Here is a 19,750-nt window from a genome sequence, read left to right on the forward strand (position 1 = left end):
CCGCTCACCGGGGAGTAGGACAGTTGAATGCGTTTGCGTAGGGGTCAAGACCATGCAAAGTATGAATCATATCCAACATCTTTCGAATCCGTCAGATACCATACAACCCTAAAGAACTAAATAAACCACAATATTATTGTAATAAATGGTTCCAAGGTTTGAACACAAGAACTCAAGGAAGGGACACACCTTCCAAACTGTAAAACTAAACCTTTAGGATATTTTTAGTGCTCTCGTAACACTACAAATCATACCGCTTGATCATGCCGCTTGTAATTTAGAATGTGTTCAACAATAAAGTTTCCTAATAATATTAGTAAAATTATTTTTTCTAAAAACCATATTATAACTTTTTTATTATTTCACATTGTTTTATGACTTTATGTGGATTTAGTCACCTTAGAGGGGATCATGTTACCCCACATTTTTATATCGTCCTCATTATAAATTATTTTAGATGCTTTTTTTTTTCCTTTATATATAAGAATCATTATTTGAAGGTGACCGCTGAAAAGGGCAAAAAAATTAAAAAAATAAAATGGAAAATATAAACAAAAATAAAATAACGAAGTCCCAGTTTCATCATCATAATTCATCAATGTCCATTTCTATTATAAAAGCCACGTAGGCCCCATCACGTGTGCTGGGCCCCACATCCAAAGGGAGTTAAAACTTAAAATTATTCTACATTATTGTATGTTATTACACTACAGAGTACAGACTACACAACAATTGGTCGTACGGAAAAGTAAAATCAAACCGTCAATTGACCCGTCTGTTTTAAAGGAATCTTCACATAACAACCGTTGGATTTCACCGAGATCGGGGACTAATAGTACACGTATACGAAAATCTGAGTCTCGGGAAACGACAAAAAAAGGGGGCAGAAAGCAAAAACTCAAAAGTTCAAAAAAAAAAAAAAAAAAAAAAGTTAAATAAAAGAGTGAAGGAAATGATGAAACTTGAGTTAGGTTATAACTCGTAACTCAGGTTAGGTTAACTAACTCTAAGGCGTGGCTATTGAAAGCAAGGGACCAGCAATTATTAGTTAACAGTTATGTCACGACGTTGACTGCCGTTACGTGGTGCAAGTGTAGCAGTAAGGGAACTTGCGGGAAGTTTGATACTTCGACTGTCAGCCGGGATGACTTTACTCGGCGATTCCAAAGACTTAACGTTCTCGTGTAAACTTTCTGATTATCATAATACCCTTTGTCAATTTCTAAATTTCCAGCTGACTACAGTAATTTGAAATTCCATGGAAAAACCATCATAAATAATGTACTAATAGCAGTGTTAGACATTATTGTGAATGATCATATTTTTGTTATGATTTTAGTACGGTTAAGAAGAATATATGATTTAATATCAATGAATTTGGAATTTTAAGTAAAGCATATAATATATGATTGAATGATGCAAATGTATTTATGTTTCAATAAAGGTACAATGATACAATAAAACTTTAATAATTTTATTTGATTAAAGTGAGCATATAATAAAACAAGGAAAAATGCTTTTATCATTTTTCTGATTTGGCTCAACTCAAGACCCAGTCCCACGCTTCACAAAGACAAAACAATGGAGTAATCAAATCGATATGAGGATATTAGAGTCTTTTTCTTTTTTCTTTTTTTTTTTTTTTTTGTTCTTCGATGGAACGGATTTCAAAATCGCCGAGTAATTTATACAAATGAATCCAAAACTTCGTGATGACGGCAGTTAATAGGCGTGACCGTTGGTGAGTTCCAAAAAAACCCTCACAGGTCGTAATTGTTGTCGTGTAGTGATGAGTTATTAAAAAAAGGGCAATAAAGGAACTGAACCATTTCCCTCCTTACAGTACGCCTTTCTGTTGTATCTAAGTTTCTCTAATTACTTTCCCTTTCAATTTTTCATTTTTTATTGAATAACTTTTTGCCACATCATCACGACCATTGGATTTGGACAAAACTATTTGACCAAAAGAAAATCACAAGACTAACAAGAGGGTAGCTCAGTAATAAAAGAAGAGTAATGGGCAGATATAATTTATCGGTAATTTATACATATTAAAAAGAAAACCCGTAGCAGGGATTTTTAATGCTGTAAAAAAATGGTTGGAGTGGTAGACTTGATTATCTCAAAGCTGAATAAAAATTTATCCTTTTGATTAAGAGTTATGGAAGGAGAGAGGTGATACTGAAGAGACATAAATGAGAGAAGAGAGAAGAAACTTGAACAATAAAAGTAGCTAAAGGTAAATACGTATATACAGAAGTTGGTAAAACATATTTGTATTGCATTATTTGCATACGTAATTACGTGTGTTTGGGGAGTGAGAGAAACGAAACAGAGAGAGAGAGAGAGAGAGAGAGAGAGAGAGAGAGTGTGTGTGTGTGTTGAGGAGTATTTCAGAAGCTTATTGCTTCGCTGATTTTGAGGCATGAAACAGAGGGAGAGAGAAAAGAAAGAGAAGAGTGGTGCACAAGTTTCACATTCACAAACACACACAGTCACAGCTTCTCCTGTCAAACTCTTATATTTACTGCATTTGGTCTCGTCTTTGAAACATATTTCTCTCGCAAGTTTCCAGAACTAAAATAGAGACCACTCGGCTCAGGTGGGCTTTTTTTCACGTTTTGTTTTTACTTTTTTATTGTGAATGCAGAAAGACTATTTTTTTTTATTTTTTATTTTTTTCTGGTTTTTGGTATTGGGTTATTATTATTTTTTTAAGCTAGAGAAATCAAGATGATATTTGATGGTTTGATCATCTTCTTAGAGATTATTCTTACTTTGCATTCATGGGATTTTCTCATCTGGGTTTCTTCTTATGGAATGATTTCCAAATCATTCTTTTTTTGGTTGTTTGTTTGTTCTCTCTCATTTGCTAGAGGCTAGATGGAGTTTACTACTTTCTAGTAAAAATCTAGCCATCTAGGTAAATGAACTCTCTTTTTTTTTTTTTTTAACTTAGAAAGTTTAATCAGATCATCTGACATTAAAAGATTTAGCTATAGGAAGCCATTTACTACTCATTAATTGATTTGACATTTCTCTGTCATCATCTCAGGCTTCTTTCAAAGCTATAATATTCTACTTTTATTAGAAAGAAAAAAATCTGGGGTATTTTTTATGGAGTTTTGAAAGGTTTCTAGTTTCTACCATCACAGTATCACATTGTTAGATACGGTTTTGTATTGATCTTTCAGTTTTTGGGATTTCATGAAATGTATTATTCATATGGAAATATGACATCTTGATTATGTTCCTTGTCAATATAGCTCATAGATTAATGACAGTAACATTCAGTTCTTCATCTTTATTGATTTTTATATGTGGGTGAGTTTGATGATTAATTATTTGTTGAAATCTGTTGATTTTGGTGCAGACAAGGGAACTTCAGCTGTTTCTGAGAGGGATTTTTAAGGTTTGGAGATAATGCTGAGGAAGAGGACCAGGTCCGTTGAGAAAGATCAACAAATGGGTCATCTAACTGGATCTGAATTTGGTGCTGAGTCCCATTTTTATTCCGAAAATCACAAAAACAAGGCCTTGTTTAGTGTACCTCGGCTGTTTGTTGGGTTGAGTCCTAGGGGTTTATCAGATTCTGATTCAGTTAGGAGTCCAACATCTCCTCTGGATTTTAGGGCGTTTTCAAATCTAGGCAGCCCTTTCAGGTCCCCAAAATCACCGCATAACGCCCAACAGAAGAGTTGGGATACTAGTAAAGTAGGCTTAAGCATCATAGATTCTCTTGACAATGCTAATAAATTGTCAGGGGAAGTTCTCCGATCAGATAGTAAGAACATTCTTTTTGGACCTCAAATGAGGACTAGAACTTCAAATAGCCAAACCCATATCAATTCTTTCAAGGCACCTCAATCTTTGCCTAAAAATTATGCAAATTTTCCTCATACACAGACCAAATCTCCCCTACAAAAGGGCAACTCTAATGTTGTTTTTGAAATTGGAGATACCCCATTAGAACCTGAGCCGTTTGGGAATTTCCGCTCTTGTTCACTGGATTCCTGCAGGTCTTTTCCAGTTTTAGCTGGTTTCGCTGACCGCAGCCCTGGTTTGAGTCCTAGGAGTTCTGGTTTGGAAAAATTAGCCTCCCAGGCAAGTTCTCCTCCTCTGCTGATTGGAGGAAGCTTAAATTTAAACAATTTTTCGCATGTAAAACCAGATTCGATGTCTGTAACCAGTGGCTCCGGCAATGGATTTATTGAAGCCCTCTCAGGAAGTGAGATTGAGCTTTCTGAGGATTATACCTGTGTAATATCTCATGGTCCCAACCCTAAAACAACTCATATATATGGGGACTGCATTTTGGAAGGTCACTCTAATGAGTTGATGAACAACATTTGCAAGGGTGAAGTGAAGGAAACTGAAGGGGTGAAGAGCTCAACCACTCCATATCCTTCTGTTGATTTCTTAAGCTTCTGCTACACTTGCCGCAAGAAATTGGAGGGTAAAGATATTTACATATACAGGTATGCCCCAATCACAGTACTAATAACCTGTTTATTTAGTGGAAATGCACCTTGGCTGGAAGATTTTATGTTAAAGACTCTGGTTTGATTGATTTATTGCAGAGGCGAGAAAGCATTTTGCAGTTTCGATTGTCGTTCACAGGAGATTTCGATTGATGAGGAAATGGAGAAAATCATCAGGTCTTCTGAAAACTCTCCCACATCAGACGATGTTGAGGAGCTCTTTGAAACTGGTATCTTTATCACATAAAAGTCTTTCACAATAGCCACCATGTCCATGATTGATGAACACTCAAGTGAGGTAGACGCATTGATCATCTGTCCATAAAGAGCTGTTTATCTTCGTGCAGTCAAGTCTTAGCAGCCATGGATGATCGTTTTGTATATTGTTTCGTTTGCCTATTATGTTTCAGCATTCATGGCCATGGTGGGTATTGGTTCATAATTGGCTAGTTTTGCCATCCATAATAACTCACATATATAATTATATATCCATATTCTGAGACTTTTATCCTGTTATAATTGATGTAGAAAGGGTAGAAGCCCCTTTTTATGGCTCCCCAAACTTATTTCCATTTCTGCATCATCACTTTTGGCTATTCGGCAAGAGTTGAATGTATAATCTTGCAACTCAAAATTTTGACTCAATATATAGTACTATAATTCAAATCTAGCTGCTATTTTCTTTCCCTTTCTCTTATGATCCTTCAACTTGTACTGTTTGAATGAGAAGAAGAACAGAGATTCAACTTGGAAAAGAAATTTCTGGGGATGTTACACTTCTCTCAAATTGATTCCCAGTTTGCCTGTTGGAATTCATAAACAGCTCCAGTTAGTTTCATATTCCAGTTGCTTCAAAATATTTCAACTAGATTACATCCTGACATTAAACGGCTTTTGCTCATGTTTGTAATCTCTGGTATTAAGTAAAAGCTCCATGGCCACAAACAAAAAGCAGGGTACTTTTACTTGTCCTTCTCTGACATGTGCAATTATTGTGGGGGTCCATACATGTAATTTTCCTTTGATTATTTCCGAAAACAACTTGCTGCCTTTTTATTTATGCAACTTCACTTTCATTATATATATCAGATTTCCAACGTGTTTTTACTTTTTAAATCAAATCAATACCATTCTTTATTATTTCAGAATGGACCCAATTGCTAAATTATTGAAGACTTCCACACCACCGTCAGCTGTGGAACTGAGTAAAATTTACCTCCTTCTGCCTTGACATTATTTTTTAGCTTCCTCTCCTTGAATTACCATTCACAGGCCACTAAGTTTCAGTTGTAGTTCAGTTTTTTCAGATTTGCATGCTGAAAAATACTAACATGATGCCCCGGCACCCGATTATCCAAAAAAAATACTTGAATATGAAACTGTTTTCGTTGTATTTTGCTATAATTTAACTATGTTAAANATGGCTGACATTCACAATGACGAAGAAAACCCAACGCCTCTTCGAATCGTAGAGTCCGATGGCGCAAGCAGTTCAATGGTTGCTCCGGTGAATGTTCTGATCAGTGAAGGTGTTCCAGCAGCGGAGATGACGGCGGCAGAACAAGAGAGAGAACTGGAGCAAAACGGTTCTGGCGAGAAAGAAGAGGCTGGCCAGAATTCAGGCGAGGAAGAGGAGTCCCGCGAGAGTTCAGGCGAGGAGGAGGAGGCCGCGGAGGAGGAGGAGGCCGCCGAAGAAAAGGTATATGTACTGTCGCTTAAGCGATGTAGGATCGCTTAAGCAATAATGTCCGAAGCATACTGAACATCTGACAAGAACTAAGATCGCTTAAGTGATCTTTTGTATCGCTTAAGAGATTGATGACTTTTACTCTTGGTGGCTTAAGCAAAATAGGACCGCTTAAGAGTAAAAGCAATGAATCACTTAAGCGATCTTAGATCTGGCAGATGTTGATTCTGCCTCGTAGAAGATCTCTTAAGCGATCTGTAATTGCTTAAGAATAAAAGAGTTGAATCTCTTAAGCGATACTAAGTATCGCTTAAGCGATCTTAGAACTGGCAGATGTTGATTCGGCCTCACAGATCTCTTAAGCGATCAAAAATCGCTTAAGAGTAAAAGAGTTGAATCGCTTAAGCGATACAAAAGTATCGCTTAAGCGATCTTAGACTGGCAGATGATTCTGCCTCGTAGAAGATCTCTTAAGCAATCTGTAATTGCTTAAGCGACCTAGAGTAAAAGTGATTCATCCCTTTACTGTGGGTCGCTTAAGCGATTAGTAAAAGCGATGAATCGCTTTTGTATCGCTTACGCAATCTAAGATCTGGGCAGATGTTGATTCTGCCTCGTGCAAGATCGCTTAAGCGATCTGAAATCGCTTAAACGATCAAGAGTAAAAGCGACGAATCGGTTAAGCGATCTTATATATCGCTTAAGTGATTCTTCGCTTTTACTCTTGGTCGCTTAAGCGATTTCAGATCACTTAAGCGATCTTGCACGAGGCAGAATCATCTACCCATCGCTTAAGCGATTCTTCCAGAGCGTATTTTGTTTATATTTGATTTGGTTAAATTTTTTTGGTGATATTCTGTTTATATCGATTGTGCAGATTTTCCGGAGCATAAACTTTAGANTTGTTTAATATATTTTCTGAAAACATTTATTATTTGATTCTGAAACTTTTTTTTTCTGTTTACAATAAAGAAGTTAGAATCTGGATTACCAATAATCTTCACATTAGCAATGACCATCTTGAAACCGATGGAATCTATGGCTATCTCGAATTACAATTTCTCTATTATAGGTTTGAGATACAAGCTTCATAAATGAGTGACAATCTCCACAAATCCGGAGATTATTCACAATCCGTATTGGGCTTTTTTCACGGGTTCTTCTAAGCCCAACCTTTCACTGTAGTGAGATGATGTTTGTTGTGGATCTTGTTACTGTAATCTTCTTTCAATCTCGTCCAACATGGAATAAAATTCTGTAGCATGATGATCAAAGAAATCCCCACAAGTAAACTTATGAAGAACATCTTGTTCTATAAGGCTATATCCTGGTTGCTTTGCTTCCTTAATCCTATATCATGCAGCTTTGTTCTTAGTCTGCTCACACCCTCTAATCTACCAGCTTTTGCATAAAAATTTGAATGCATGTTCGGCTATTTCGACATTTTGGTAGCTTCCACATGCTTTCAACAAGGAACGCCATATGCAAACATCTGGTTCAATTGGCATGGAAGCAATGAAATTTGATGCCTCATCTAAATGCCCAGCACAATCCAGGAGATCAACCATACATCCATAATGCTGTATCTTAGGGTTTATGTCGTAACTACTCATCTTATGGAAGAATTCATAACCTTCATCAATTAAAGCTCCATGACTACAGGCTGTTAGAAGAGCTATAAAAGTGACATGATCGGGCTTTATTCCAGTTTCTTCCATTTCCAGTTTCCGTGCTTGTCCCGCCATGGCATATGTTGCTATCATTGCAGTCCATACAAATATATTCCTCTCACTAATTTCAGAAAACAATCATACGCTATTTCATAGCAACCACACCTTCCATATATGTCAATTAGAGAAGTTCCTAACATGCTATCTAGACTAATTTGATTTTTCTTCATGTAAACATGGACCCAAATTCCATGATTAAGGGCTTCAACGCTAGCACAGGATGATATAGCAAACAAACCAAAGTGAACTTGTCAGCTTTTATATGAGAACTCTGCATCTTGTGGAAAAGCTCAAACAACTCCTGAAACTGATTATATCTAGCATAGCAGTTGACCATAGTGTTCCACGAAATCACATCTTTTTCAGGAATCACATCAAAGATGGCTCTTGCCTTTGCAATATTTCCATTTCTGCAAAATCCATCCAACATCTTTTCAGGAATCACATCAAAAAGGCTCTTGCCTTTGAGTATTTCCATTCTGCAAAATCCATCCACATGTATTCCAAGTACAAAGTCTTGAAGCAACTGCTCAAAGATTCTGCATGCTCATTAACTTGTTCACATTTTGCATACAAGTCTATCAGAGCATTTCCACCAAACACTCATTCCATCTTTAAATAAGCAGTGGATAGATCTGCCAAACCGAAATTCCCCACTCAACACTTGCCGAAAGTGCTGTTATGAGCACAACCTCAGGCCAAACAACTTTGAACCTCATTTCTCTAAATAACTTCAAACTCATAAAAATATCCACCTTGAACATAACCAGAAATCATTGCAGTCCATGAAACGCTCTCTCTGTCATCTGGTCAACCAGGAACCTAGCCGCATCTTTTTTTCGACTTCACATACCCACAATAATGTGTTCCCAAAACAACATCAACATCATCAGCACCCTCTATCCAGAAGCTTTTGTGCTTCCTCCATTTTCCCACACTTGATATACATATCCACCCAACAATTCAAATTCCAACTATGCCTAAATTTTTCTCCTCAATGTAGAGATGCAACGCCTCTCCCATTTTCAATCCCTCAACTTTGCACTTGCTGAAACCAAGCTAACCATGGTTATCTCATCAGGACTAACACCATGACATCATTTTACGAAATGAATCCAACCTTCTCTATACAAACCCTTGTAACAAACAAGATACATGTATTCCAATCTAAAACATCCTATGGGCAATTTCAAACAATTGACACACTGCCTGCAATTTTCCACATTTTATACATGCCCATTAAATTATTAGTCCAGAGATAGATTATTTCCGAACCCAGATTTCAAGATTCTCCTGTGAACTTCACTCCCTTGTTTGAAAGCAATGCTCTAGAGCAAACATGAATCGAAGTGGAAAGTAGATATATTTAATTGAACACTTGTGAGACAAATGGAAATAATTGTCAAAACTTGAATAAGACGAATAGCAAATAAAGTGAAGTACCAAAAAGCAACAGGAAACTTCGAAAAAAAACGAGAGGCGAGTAAGATCTGTTAAACACAAAAAATGACCCACCATCAATGAGTCGATATCAAAAACAAAAAAAATAAACACAAGCAGAGAAGCACGGAAAGTGGAATAAAGTACAATCAGAAGAGGTTCATTTGAGCCATCTGACAGACTTGGCGAGATTAGATTGTGTTGCACTGTGATGAACGAATTCAATGAATTCAACAAAATAAAAAAAGAAGAATTATTTGGAAATAGCAAAGGTGGAAAATTGAAAAAAAACACTTATGACGCGAGAAACGTAGACGAGAAAGCGCGGTACAGTCCTAAAGAGCCACAGGCTGCCTCGTTGTAAAACTAAAGGAAAATTGGTTTTCAATTAAAATGAAATATAGGAGAGGAAAAGAGAAAAAAATGGAGTGAAATTAACTGTCCGGCCATCCCAAGTTTCAATTAACAAATGGTCATAGAATCTTTTTTGAGTTTTTTTTAGGTTAAAAAATATGACGTGGCATACTAGTGTAATATAAGCAGTAAAAAGGAATTAGGGTGAAACAATTAAAAAATTTAGGTTGTAGAGTAATAAGAGAAGTAATGATTTAAAAATTTGGAAAGGCAGAACTACATTTCTCTCATGTTCTTTCTCTCTTCTCGTTTTTATCTTCAAATTTCTGCATTTCTCCAATTTTTCTGCTATTTGCATTTTAGTTCATTCATCTGTCATTCCCGTTAAGTTATATGCTGATCCTTAAAGAACAAAAAAAACCAGCTATACTGCCCCAAATTTTAGGCCACATGACTTGGTTCACCAATAAAAGGAGAAGAAGAAGTTGTGGTGGAGTAACCGATGACTGAATTGCTCATAGGAGAGGCAGACGGTGTCGGAGAAGATTTCTATTCGTGAACACAAGGAGGCAAGAGTTGAAATTGGAAACTGGAAGAGTGAGGATGCTGACGCACAATGCTAGCGTCAGACGGATCGCTAAGCGATCTAAAATTCGCTAAGGAACAGAGTAAAGCAAAGGATCGCTGAACGATCTGGTATATGAAAGAAGATCGTCTAAGCGATCTAGTATACATTTTAGATCGCTTAAGCGATCATGCATCTGGGCAGAGAAGCCTGATCGCCGTGGACCATGATCGCTTAAGCGATTATAATCGATTAAAGCGACCAACGTAAAAGCAAAGGACGCTTAAGCGATCATGCGTGCGTCGATAGGCCATTATTCGTAAGTGTCTTATCATGATCGCTTAAGTGACCAACACCTAAAAAGAAGATGTTTCTTACCAAACTGAAGTCTTAGTCCTGGTATCGGCATTTCGTTGATTTGTCCTTTGTCATGATCGCTTAAAGCGACCAATAGTAAAAGCGAAGAATCGCTTAAAGCGATAACTACCTTAATCGCGTCGCGATTTGCATCTAGGCGAGGTTTATTCTGTCTCGACATGAATCGCTTAAGCGACTGTATCGCTAGCGAGCACCAAGGTGAAAAGAAAAGGGATCGCTTAGCGTAGAATAAATCGTTAGCGATCGTGCCGTCTAGACGATTAGATTCTGTCTTGTCGTGATCGCTTAAGCAACCAAATGTAAAAGCATAGAATCGCTAAGCGATACATAATAACATTTTTAACAAACAGACAAAACAAAGGCGACTAAGTCTAATACACAGGATGTCTACAGCAAGAATGAAATCTCTTACGCGATCCAGTGTTTTGGATTTTTTTATGTACTTCACTAGAGGTTAAACGATTAACGATATCTTAACATATAAGGTGTACGATTCATCAAGTGGACACTTACCGTTATTATATTTTGATATAATATTCTTTTACGGCTATATTAAACATAATGATGAGGAATGGTTATGTCTATATTAATACATATCCAGGTTGTACGGTTTGTTTAGTGATCTGCCGTATTATATTTAATTATTAGTCTTTACGGCTTATTAAACATATATGGTGTCAAAAGTTTAGTCTATAGTTAAACATATCAGGTGTACGATCATTCAGGACATGACCGTTGATTAGATTTTAATAATTAGTTCTTTTTACGGCTATATTAACCATATAGGTGTATAGTTTACGTCTAGTTTAAACATATCAGGTATACAATGCGTTCAGTAGACCATGCCGTATATATTTTAATTAAATTAGTTCTTTTACGGCTATGTTAAACATATATGGTATAGAATGTTTACAATCTAATTAAACATATCAGTGATGATTGTTCAATCGACTATGACTCTTCGTATATATTTTATTAAATTTATTTTTTTAAGTGCTATATTTAAAACACATAGGGCTTGTAGATGTTTACGTCGTATATTAAACATACAGGTGGTAACGATTCGTTCAGTAACATACCGAACCGTGTATTCTATTTTAAGTTAAATTAGTTCTTTTTACCGACTATAATTAAACCTATATGGGGTATAATGTTTACGTCTAGATTAACACTATTCAAGTGTACGATTCTCCAGTGGATCATGTCATTATTATTTATAATTAAATTAGGTTTTAACGGCTATATTAAACATATTGGTGTAAAAGGTTCGTCTATATTAAATATATCAGGTGTACAATTTTATGCAGTGACCAAAACCGATATTATATTTTAATAAGTTAGTTTTTACGCTATATAACACATATGGTGTAGGAAGGTTAGTCTCATATTAAACATATCAGATGTACGATTCGTGCAGTATACACTGACCGTTATTATCTTTAATAATTAGTTCTTTTACGACTATAGTAATACAGTATAGGATAGAATGTTTAGTCTAGATTAAACAGATCAGGTGTACGTTCGTCCAGTGGACCATGAACGTTATTATATTTTTGATTACCATAATCTTTAAGCTATTTAAACATAATGATGGAGAATGTGTTACATCAGTATTAAATATCAGGTGTTACGGTTTGGTCAGTGGATCATGACGTTATTTATTTTAATTATAATTAGTTCTTTACGGTTATATTAAACATAATGGTGTAGAATGTTTAACGGGTTCTATATATAACATAATCAGGGATGTACGGTTGTTCGTGGACTATGACCGTTAATTATATTTTAATAAATTGTTCTTTACGTCATAATATAACATATGTCCAAAAAATGGAAAAATAAATATTGAAGTTACATTACCCTTAATCGTTTAAGCGATCTCGTCATATTTAGCTTGGTCTACAGATGCAGAATAGATGGTCAGAGTGCAATTTATATCAATATTAATATTTTTTTGATAATTACTTTCTCAGAACTCAACAAAAAATAGAATAACAGAGATTTTAGTTTTAATTGTATGGTGCTTATTGCCCAACGACGAAGTGTTCTTTTCACATTCGTATGAAATGAAAAAACACATAATTAATAATTAATCAAAAAAGACTACATATAATAAACATTATGGCAGTAATTCTACGAAGTATATTCCTTACTGCATGGTTAAATTTGCTACTGCACTCGCTTAATCAGCGTCCCGTATATCGCTTAAGCGAACCTAGTTTACAAAGAAGCTGACGCTTTAGCTGTTTGCATTGCTGATATCTGACTCGCTAAGCGATCTGTTGGCACATATACTAGACTTCTACCAATCGCTTAAGCGTCTTATATCATATACCCAATTGGCTTAAGCGATCTGGTACCATATACCAGACTTATACAGATACGCTTAAGCGATCTTCTGTGCATTACCAGATCGCTTACGTCCTCAGTACCAAAAAAATACATTTTCAGCCATCTCCACCTGCAATCGATCCATCATACCCAGAACACCACCAGACAAATTTTCAAACATTTCACTCCTTTCAACTTGCATTACATCAAAACAACCCACAACCTAAACAACTAAATCAAAATCATAACCTTAACCCCATCCATTATTAAAATCTTTGTAAATCTTACATTATAAAAATGTAAAAGACATCACACTAGTTTACAGAAATCAGGAGGAGGGGATCCTTGGCGGTGAGATATTATATGGGGGGGAAAGGTTAATGGGTGAGAAACAGTTAATTGTAGAGGAAGAGATAGAAGGAAGATGTAAGGAAGGTAAAGTATAGGACGGGGTTTTTGAGAGAATGGGACGATGAGAAGAGAATGCAGAACGAAGAAGAAGATGTAGACGAAGACTGAGAAAAACAGTAACTCAGGGGGAGATGCGTTAATGGTGGGTAGGAGAAAAGAAGATGTTTGGTTGTGTTTGCAGAATTTTCAGTTGTTTGAGATATTGTATAATTTTTAAAAAGATGATATCATACTCAAATTAATCCTATTACCAATCAATAATGACTATTAGTAAAACTTTAAAACTGTGATAGCTTTTATCATTAAATCCAAACTTAAAAGGTTGTTTTAATAACTGGCCCCAAAAGATGAGAGGGAATTCGACCCAAACAAAAACACACCACCACGAGCCATAAGACAATATAGCAGAAAGTTTTATGGGGTGGGAGAAAGAGAAATTTAACTCCCAGGCCACCCCAGTTTGCATTTACAAAAGACCATGAAACTGTTTTTTCATTTTTTTTTTAATTTAGAGAAGATGATGTGACATAGTTAGGATTAATTAAAACACGTAAAAAGGATTAAAAGAAAAGATTAAAGTATAAGGAAACAACTCATAATTATGAAGTTTTAAAATTTGAAATTTGAAAACGAGCCCCACCCATCAAATCGCTTAATCGAAATCGACTAAGGCAAAAAAATCGATTCTTTAAATCGGTAAACGCATTTGCACAATTTTTCAGCGAGAAACAGTCAAATTTCTCAATTTTCAACCGTAAATGCATTCTGCCGAATTTTCGGCGTATAACAATCACATTCCTAACACATTTTCAAACCCAAATCAATCCATAGAGAGTTCTTCCTTCTTAAAACAATGGTGACATTCACAGAGACAGAAGAAAACCCAAACCTCTTTCGATCGTAAGTACCCGATCGCAGCAGTTCAGTGTTGCTCCGGTGAATGTTTCTGATCAGTGAAGGTGTTTCAGCAGCGGAGATGACCGGCGCAGCAGAACAAGAGAGAGAATGGAGCAAAACGTTCTGGCGGCTAAAGAAGAGGCTGGCCAGAATTCAGGCAGGAAGAGGAGTCCCGTAGCAGTTCAGGCGAGAGGAGGAGGCCGCGAGGAGGCGAGGAGGCCGCCGAAGAAAAGTATATGTACTGTCGCTTAAGCTATGTAGATGCTTAAGCAATATTGTCGAAGCATACTGAACATTGACAAGAACTAGATCGCTTAAGTGATCTTTTGTATCGCTAAAGAGATTGTACTCTTTACTCGTGGATGGCTTAAGCAATAATAGTGACCGCTGAAGAGTAACAAGCAAATGAATCACTAACGCGACTTAGATCTGGCAGATGTTGATTCGTGCCTGGTGTAGAGTATCTCTAAGCGATTTATTGCTTAAGAATAAAAGAGGGGAATCTCTTAAGCGATACTAGGTCATGTAGCGATTATAGAACGGCTGTGTTCTGCCTCACAGATCTCTAAGCGATCTATATCGCTAAGCGACCAAGTAAAAGGATAAATATCCTTGTACTCTGGGTCGCGTTAAGCGATTACAGATCCTTAAAGATCAAAAGAGTGAATCGCTAAGCGATACAAAAGACGCTTAAGCGATCTTAGACTGGCAGATGACTTCTTCCTCGTAGAAGATTCTTCAAGCAATCTGTAATTGCTTAAGCGACTATGAGTGAAAAGTGATTCATCCCTTGCTCTGTGGGTCCTTCAGACGATTAATGTAAAACGATGAATGCTTTTGTATCCTTACGCAATCTAAGATCTGGCAGAGTGTTTGATTCTGCCTCGTGAAGACCGCTAAGCGATCTGCAAATCGCTTTATTTAAACGATCAGAGAAAAAGCACGAATCGGTGTTAAGAGATCTTCTATATCGCTTTTAAGTGAATCTTCGCTTTTTACTTTGGTCGCTAAGCGATTTCAGATCCACTTAGTGTCGAGTGCTTGCAGGAGGCAGAATCATCTCACCCATCGCTTAAGCGATTCTTCCAGGCGTAATTTGTTGTAATTGATTTGGTACAATTTTTTTGTTGATTATTCTGTGTTAGTGAGTGAGCTGGTGGTGCAGAGGTTTTCCGAGCATAAACTTTCAGAGAGTACAGGTTGGAGTGTGTTAGCGATACGGTACCGTAGTCTGCCTGTGAGCGTGACAGTGGTGTCAAGGGGTTGGAGTTTTACGAGATAATGAGGATTTTACGGACACTGAGGAATAGTGGAAAGAGATTCAAAGAGACTTGTTTCAGTCAATTTTTGGGAATATGGACCCAAAAGTGGAAAAAAGCATTCTGGGGGTGGGAGTGCATTATATGTTGCTGCACTCAATAAAAAGTAAAAAAAAGTACGAAATGTGGTTTGTGGTAGATGGAAAGCCACTAATGTTCAGGATGATCGGAATAGCATTGTGTATTACTTAAGATGTGGGAATTGCCAGGTGAGGTTGAGGCCAGGAATAAAAGACAGCTGCAGCACAAGGTTGGCTAACAGGTTTTGGCGGGGTAACACATCTATTAAGGCACAGACTAGAGGAAAGGTTAATAGATGTGGGTTTAACGATCAGAGACGTTCAAACTGTGCTTGTGTAATTGTTCTTACATTCAATCCTAATGGCTGGTGTGACTCAACAAAGCCATTGATTTGATTGGGTGGATGTTTGTAGCAACTTGAATTTCTTTAATGCTTATATCCGTGGGAAACTATCTTTAAGCGAACTGGAGTCCCTGCAAGCAAAAGACCAACGTCAAAGCACTCCAAATGAGCAGGGGGTAGAAGGCCACGTACAATTTGTTTGCTTCCCATGGCAATGCAGGTAAAATTAATAGTTTTTTGTTATAGATTTTTTTTAATATAGTGTGTTTATTATGATAACGACTGTTTTTTTTTTACAATGTAGGCTTGGATGATGATGCCATCCTTGTCCTAGCTAAGGCAATGGGAGGATTAGGGTCTTCTTCGGTTGTGCACAGACATTTCTAGGATTTTGTGGTGGCAGGACCAGAGTGTACCCATTGGGATTATGAGCAAATAGAGATTGAATCATCAGCTCGGGTAAGATTAAAGGATTAAGCTTTTGAATATGCACTTGCTTTAAAATGTCGCTTACATCTAATTGATTTTGTTTCTTATTACATGGGGTTGTCGTCCCTTCCTCACCGCTACTGGGGGTGAAGCTCAACAGGACTATGTCACTCTTTCCGAGCACTGGAGGATGAATGGATGAAGGGATAGACCGCCTGATGCGGAGCTACAAGTGGTCACACATGTGAGGGCAGTTGCAGGCCACTGCTTGAGAATGTGGTTGACCCGAGAAGGATGAAGCCGCAATCGGCGAGGGGGGAGGGAGGAGGGAGAAGAGGTTCGTATGCCTCAGCAAACCGGTACAACAAGTACCACTTTGCCAAGGCGTGCAGGTCAGAGAGTGAGGTGGTTGACCTCATAAACAGTTTGTTTGATAGTTTTACAGCAGCTGTTTATGGCAGGTTTGATAGGATGGAAGCCATTGAAAAGGGTGGAAGAAACATGGATAAGGTGGGAGAGAAAGTTGCTAGGGTGGAGGAGGAAGTTGGTGAGTATTGCAGCAGTTGTAGTGCAACCTGGGCTGAAAAGAGAGAGCCGAAAGAGCAGTTTGTGAAATCGCTTACACCGTACTACCACGTGGAATTAAGGGAAAACAAAGTGAGGAAGAAGCCAAAATTGAGGAGGTTAAGGAGTTGCGGGAGGAAGTAGGGCAGTATAAGGGCGGAGGTTGAGGCGGGAGGCGAAGGAAGGCGGGGATGTAGAAATGAAGGAAGGGGGAGGAAGCGGGCAAGCAAAAATGGAGTCCACTGTCGATTTGTATAGGCCAATAGGGAGAAAGAAAACCCTTCTATGCCTATTACAATGAATCCGAAAGTGATGCCTTGTAAATGTAGGACCGGGTATTCTCGGGAATGGTTTGGAGAGATTTTGACGATGGGTAGGTGGCTTCACGACTCGTGATGTTATTTCGCTAATTTTCCTTATTTTTTGCTTACCTTTTCCTGAGGTATTGTATACTTATCATGTTGTTTTTATTTGATGCGCACATATATGTATTGGCATTGATAAGGCTGGACCCAACCTCCAATGTGATCTACTGTATCCCGATTGTGTCATCACCGATGTGGCCTTTGGCCAAACGCTGGTATCGACATATCACATTTATTGAAAAAGGCCTTGGTGCTCTGTAGCAAAAGGACCCAACGAAAACGATCAGGCACAGAAACTTGGATTGCATCCCTAATATTTTAGGTTTATGACAGGATGCAGTATTAATGGGGGACAGCCCAAATTGGCCACAGTTCGGCAAAGGTTAGAGCGTCTACTGCATCATCCTGGTCAAGGAAATCACTGGATACAGTTGTCGCACTCTTAGAGGAGAGGTTGCTGAAGATCCTTGCTGCAACCGAACATTTGTCGAGAGGCAGTTGGAGGCTGGTTGGAGCCAATGTCCGTGTTTGTTCCCATGGCTGTTACGCGACAGTAGATGTTTGACCACCTCGGTGATGAAGCTTGACGGGAAAGTGGCCATCAAGCGCGTTCCATCCCAACAAATGAATCAAGGTAATTTTGATAAAACTACTTACATAATCAAATTGTTCTATAGTGATATCTAATGCTAATGTGTTTCTTCCTATTGCAGTGCTGATTGTGGCATTGTCCTGAAATTTATTCAGTTCGACAGACCAACACCCCGATAGATGGATTGAATGATGAAACATGACCATCTTCGAGAGCGTTGGCTGTTGAGTGCTTCATGGGGAATGGATACCGTTTTGAGTTACCCACAACCCAATCAAAAGGTTGAACTTGGACTTTGAATTTTGTAGTTTATGTGATGTTCATGTTAATACTTGGGTTGTGTGCTGATGCTGCGCGTGCCATGCTTATACAGAGCTTTACCAAAATAGATGGACTTAGTGAACTTCTCATCTTGCACTCCATAACTTGGGTTCGGGAAGAGAAAATTTTTAGGTTCTGGCAAACATGAGAGGGAACTTCTGAAACTAGCTTGGGCTGTCAGAGTAGGCTGCCGACAAGGCATCTTATCAAGGCTGATGGCCAGGAGGAGGCATCTGCAATCAAGGCTGCTGGCAAGGCATGGTACCAAACATGATCTCAGCCAGTGATTATACCGAATTTGAAAATTCTCAAATGTGTGGCATCTGCAATCAAGGCTGCTGGCAAGGCATGGTACTAAACAATGATCTCAGAAGTGATTATACCGAAATCGAAAACTTCTCAAAGTGGCTTAGGATTTATTCTGTTTTGGCACGATTATGAATGATTTTAGTTTAAACTTTCAATTACATTAATGCCTCTTACATTTTGATTTGTGATGGATTAGTTGATATAAATGACTTCATTTTGCTGCTTATTCTTTTCGGATTTGGGAGGAAATGATGAGTTCGCAATGTATCACATCATAGTATTTCAAAATACCTCTATAAAGACGATCATTAAATAATTCGGAGAAATTGTAATTCTTCTCTTTTTCTCATGATCACTTAAAGCGATTATGAGCGACCACATATATCTCTTAAGCGCCCAAGATTGTTCCCCAAATGATTGCTCAAGAGATCTTAAATCGCTTAAGCGACCAAGCTTGAAAGCGAAGAATCGCTTAAGAGATACAGTGGATCGCTTAAGCGATTCTTCATCTAGGCAGATGCCTCAGAAGAATCGCTTAAGAGATACAATGGATCGCTTAAGCGTTCTTCATCTAGGCAGATGCCTCGGAAGAGATCGCTTAAGCAATCTAAGATCGATTAGCGCCAAGAGTAAACCGATTCATCACTTAAGCGATCCTGTAGGATCGTTTAAGCGTCATAGTCTGGGCAGATTTGATTCTGCCTCGGAATATATCGCTTAGCGATCATAAATCCTTAAGTGACCAAGAGTTAAGCGCGATTCATCGCTAAGCGATCCCAGAGGATCGCTTAAGCGATCATAGATCTGGGCAGATTTGATTCTGCCTAGTAAGAGATTGCTTAAGCGACCAAGAGTTAAAGCTATTCATTGCTTAACGATCCCAGATCTGGGCAGATTCAGTAAGAGATCGCTTAAGCAATCGTAATCGCTTAACAACCAAGAGTTAAAGCGATTCATCGCTTATCATAGATCTGGGCAGATTTATTCTGCCCGTAAGAGATGCGCTTAAGCGATCTTGATCGCGTAAGCAACCAGAGTCGCCAGGATGTGTGACAACGGCACAAAACATCCCATCGGTGGTAATTCACCGATGTGGCTTTTTTCCACGAGATCCATGCTAGATCTCGTCGGAAAAGGAAAGGCCAAAATGATGGCACATCTGGCTTTAAATACCAGATTGACGACCCAGATCTGTCGTAGATCTGGTACTTTT

The 19,750-nt window shown here is 37.9% G+C and overlaps 1 protein-coding gene across 2 annotated transcripts; it reads left to right on the forward strand.

Annotated features, from left to right (window-relative positions):
- Positions 1-2,335: 2,335 nt before the first annotated feature.
- LOC116119289 (FCS-Like Zinc finger 10-like) lies at positions 2,336-5,519 on the forward strand. 2 transcript variants are annotated; one of them, XM_031405220.1, is made up of 3 exons: positions 2,336-2,602; positions 3,374-4,478; positions 4,581-5,518. In XM_031405220.1, exons 2-3 carry the CDS (start codon positions 3,424-3,426, stop codon positions 4,726-4,728), a joined length of 1,203 nt encoding a protein of 400 aa, XP_031261080.1. In that variant the 5' UTR covers positions 2,336-2,602; positions 3,374-3,423; the 3' UTR covers positions 4,729-5,518. The 2 variants fall into 2 exon arrangements, with proteins under 2 accessions (XP_031261080.1, XP_031261081.1); XM_031405221.1 differs by lacking the exon at positions 2,336-2,602 and adding an exon at positions 2,794-2,923 and having other exon boundaries at positions 4,581-5,519.
- The last annotated feature ends 14,231 nt before the right edge of the window (positions 5,520-19,750 follow it).

Source organism: Pistacia vera, unplaced genomic scaffold, assembly GCF_008641045.1.
Source record: "Pistacia vera cultivar Batoury unplaced genomic scaffold, PisVer_v2 Contig880, whole genome shotgun sequence".
Lineage (NCBI taxonomy): Eukaryota > Viridiplantae > Streptophyta > Magnoliopsida > Sapindales > Anacardiaceae > Pistacia > Pistacia vera.

Excerpts from the sequence above, each read along its gene's own strand:
- LOC116119289 (XM_031405220.1), top strand. The coding sequence starts at position 3,424 with ATGCTGAGGAAGAGGACCAGGTCCGTTGAGAAAGATCAACAAATGGGT. Across the intron at positions 4,479-4,580 it reads AAAGATATTTACATATACAG|AGGCGAGAAAGCATTTTGCA; the intron begins GTATGCCCCAAT and ends GATTTATTGCAG.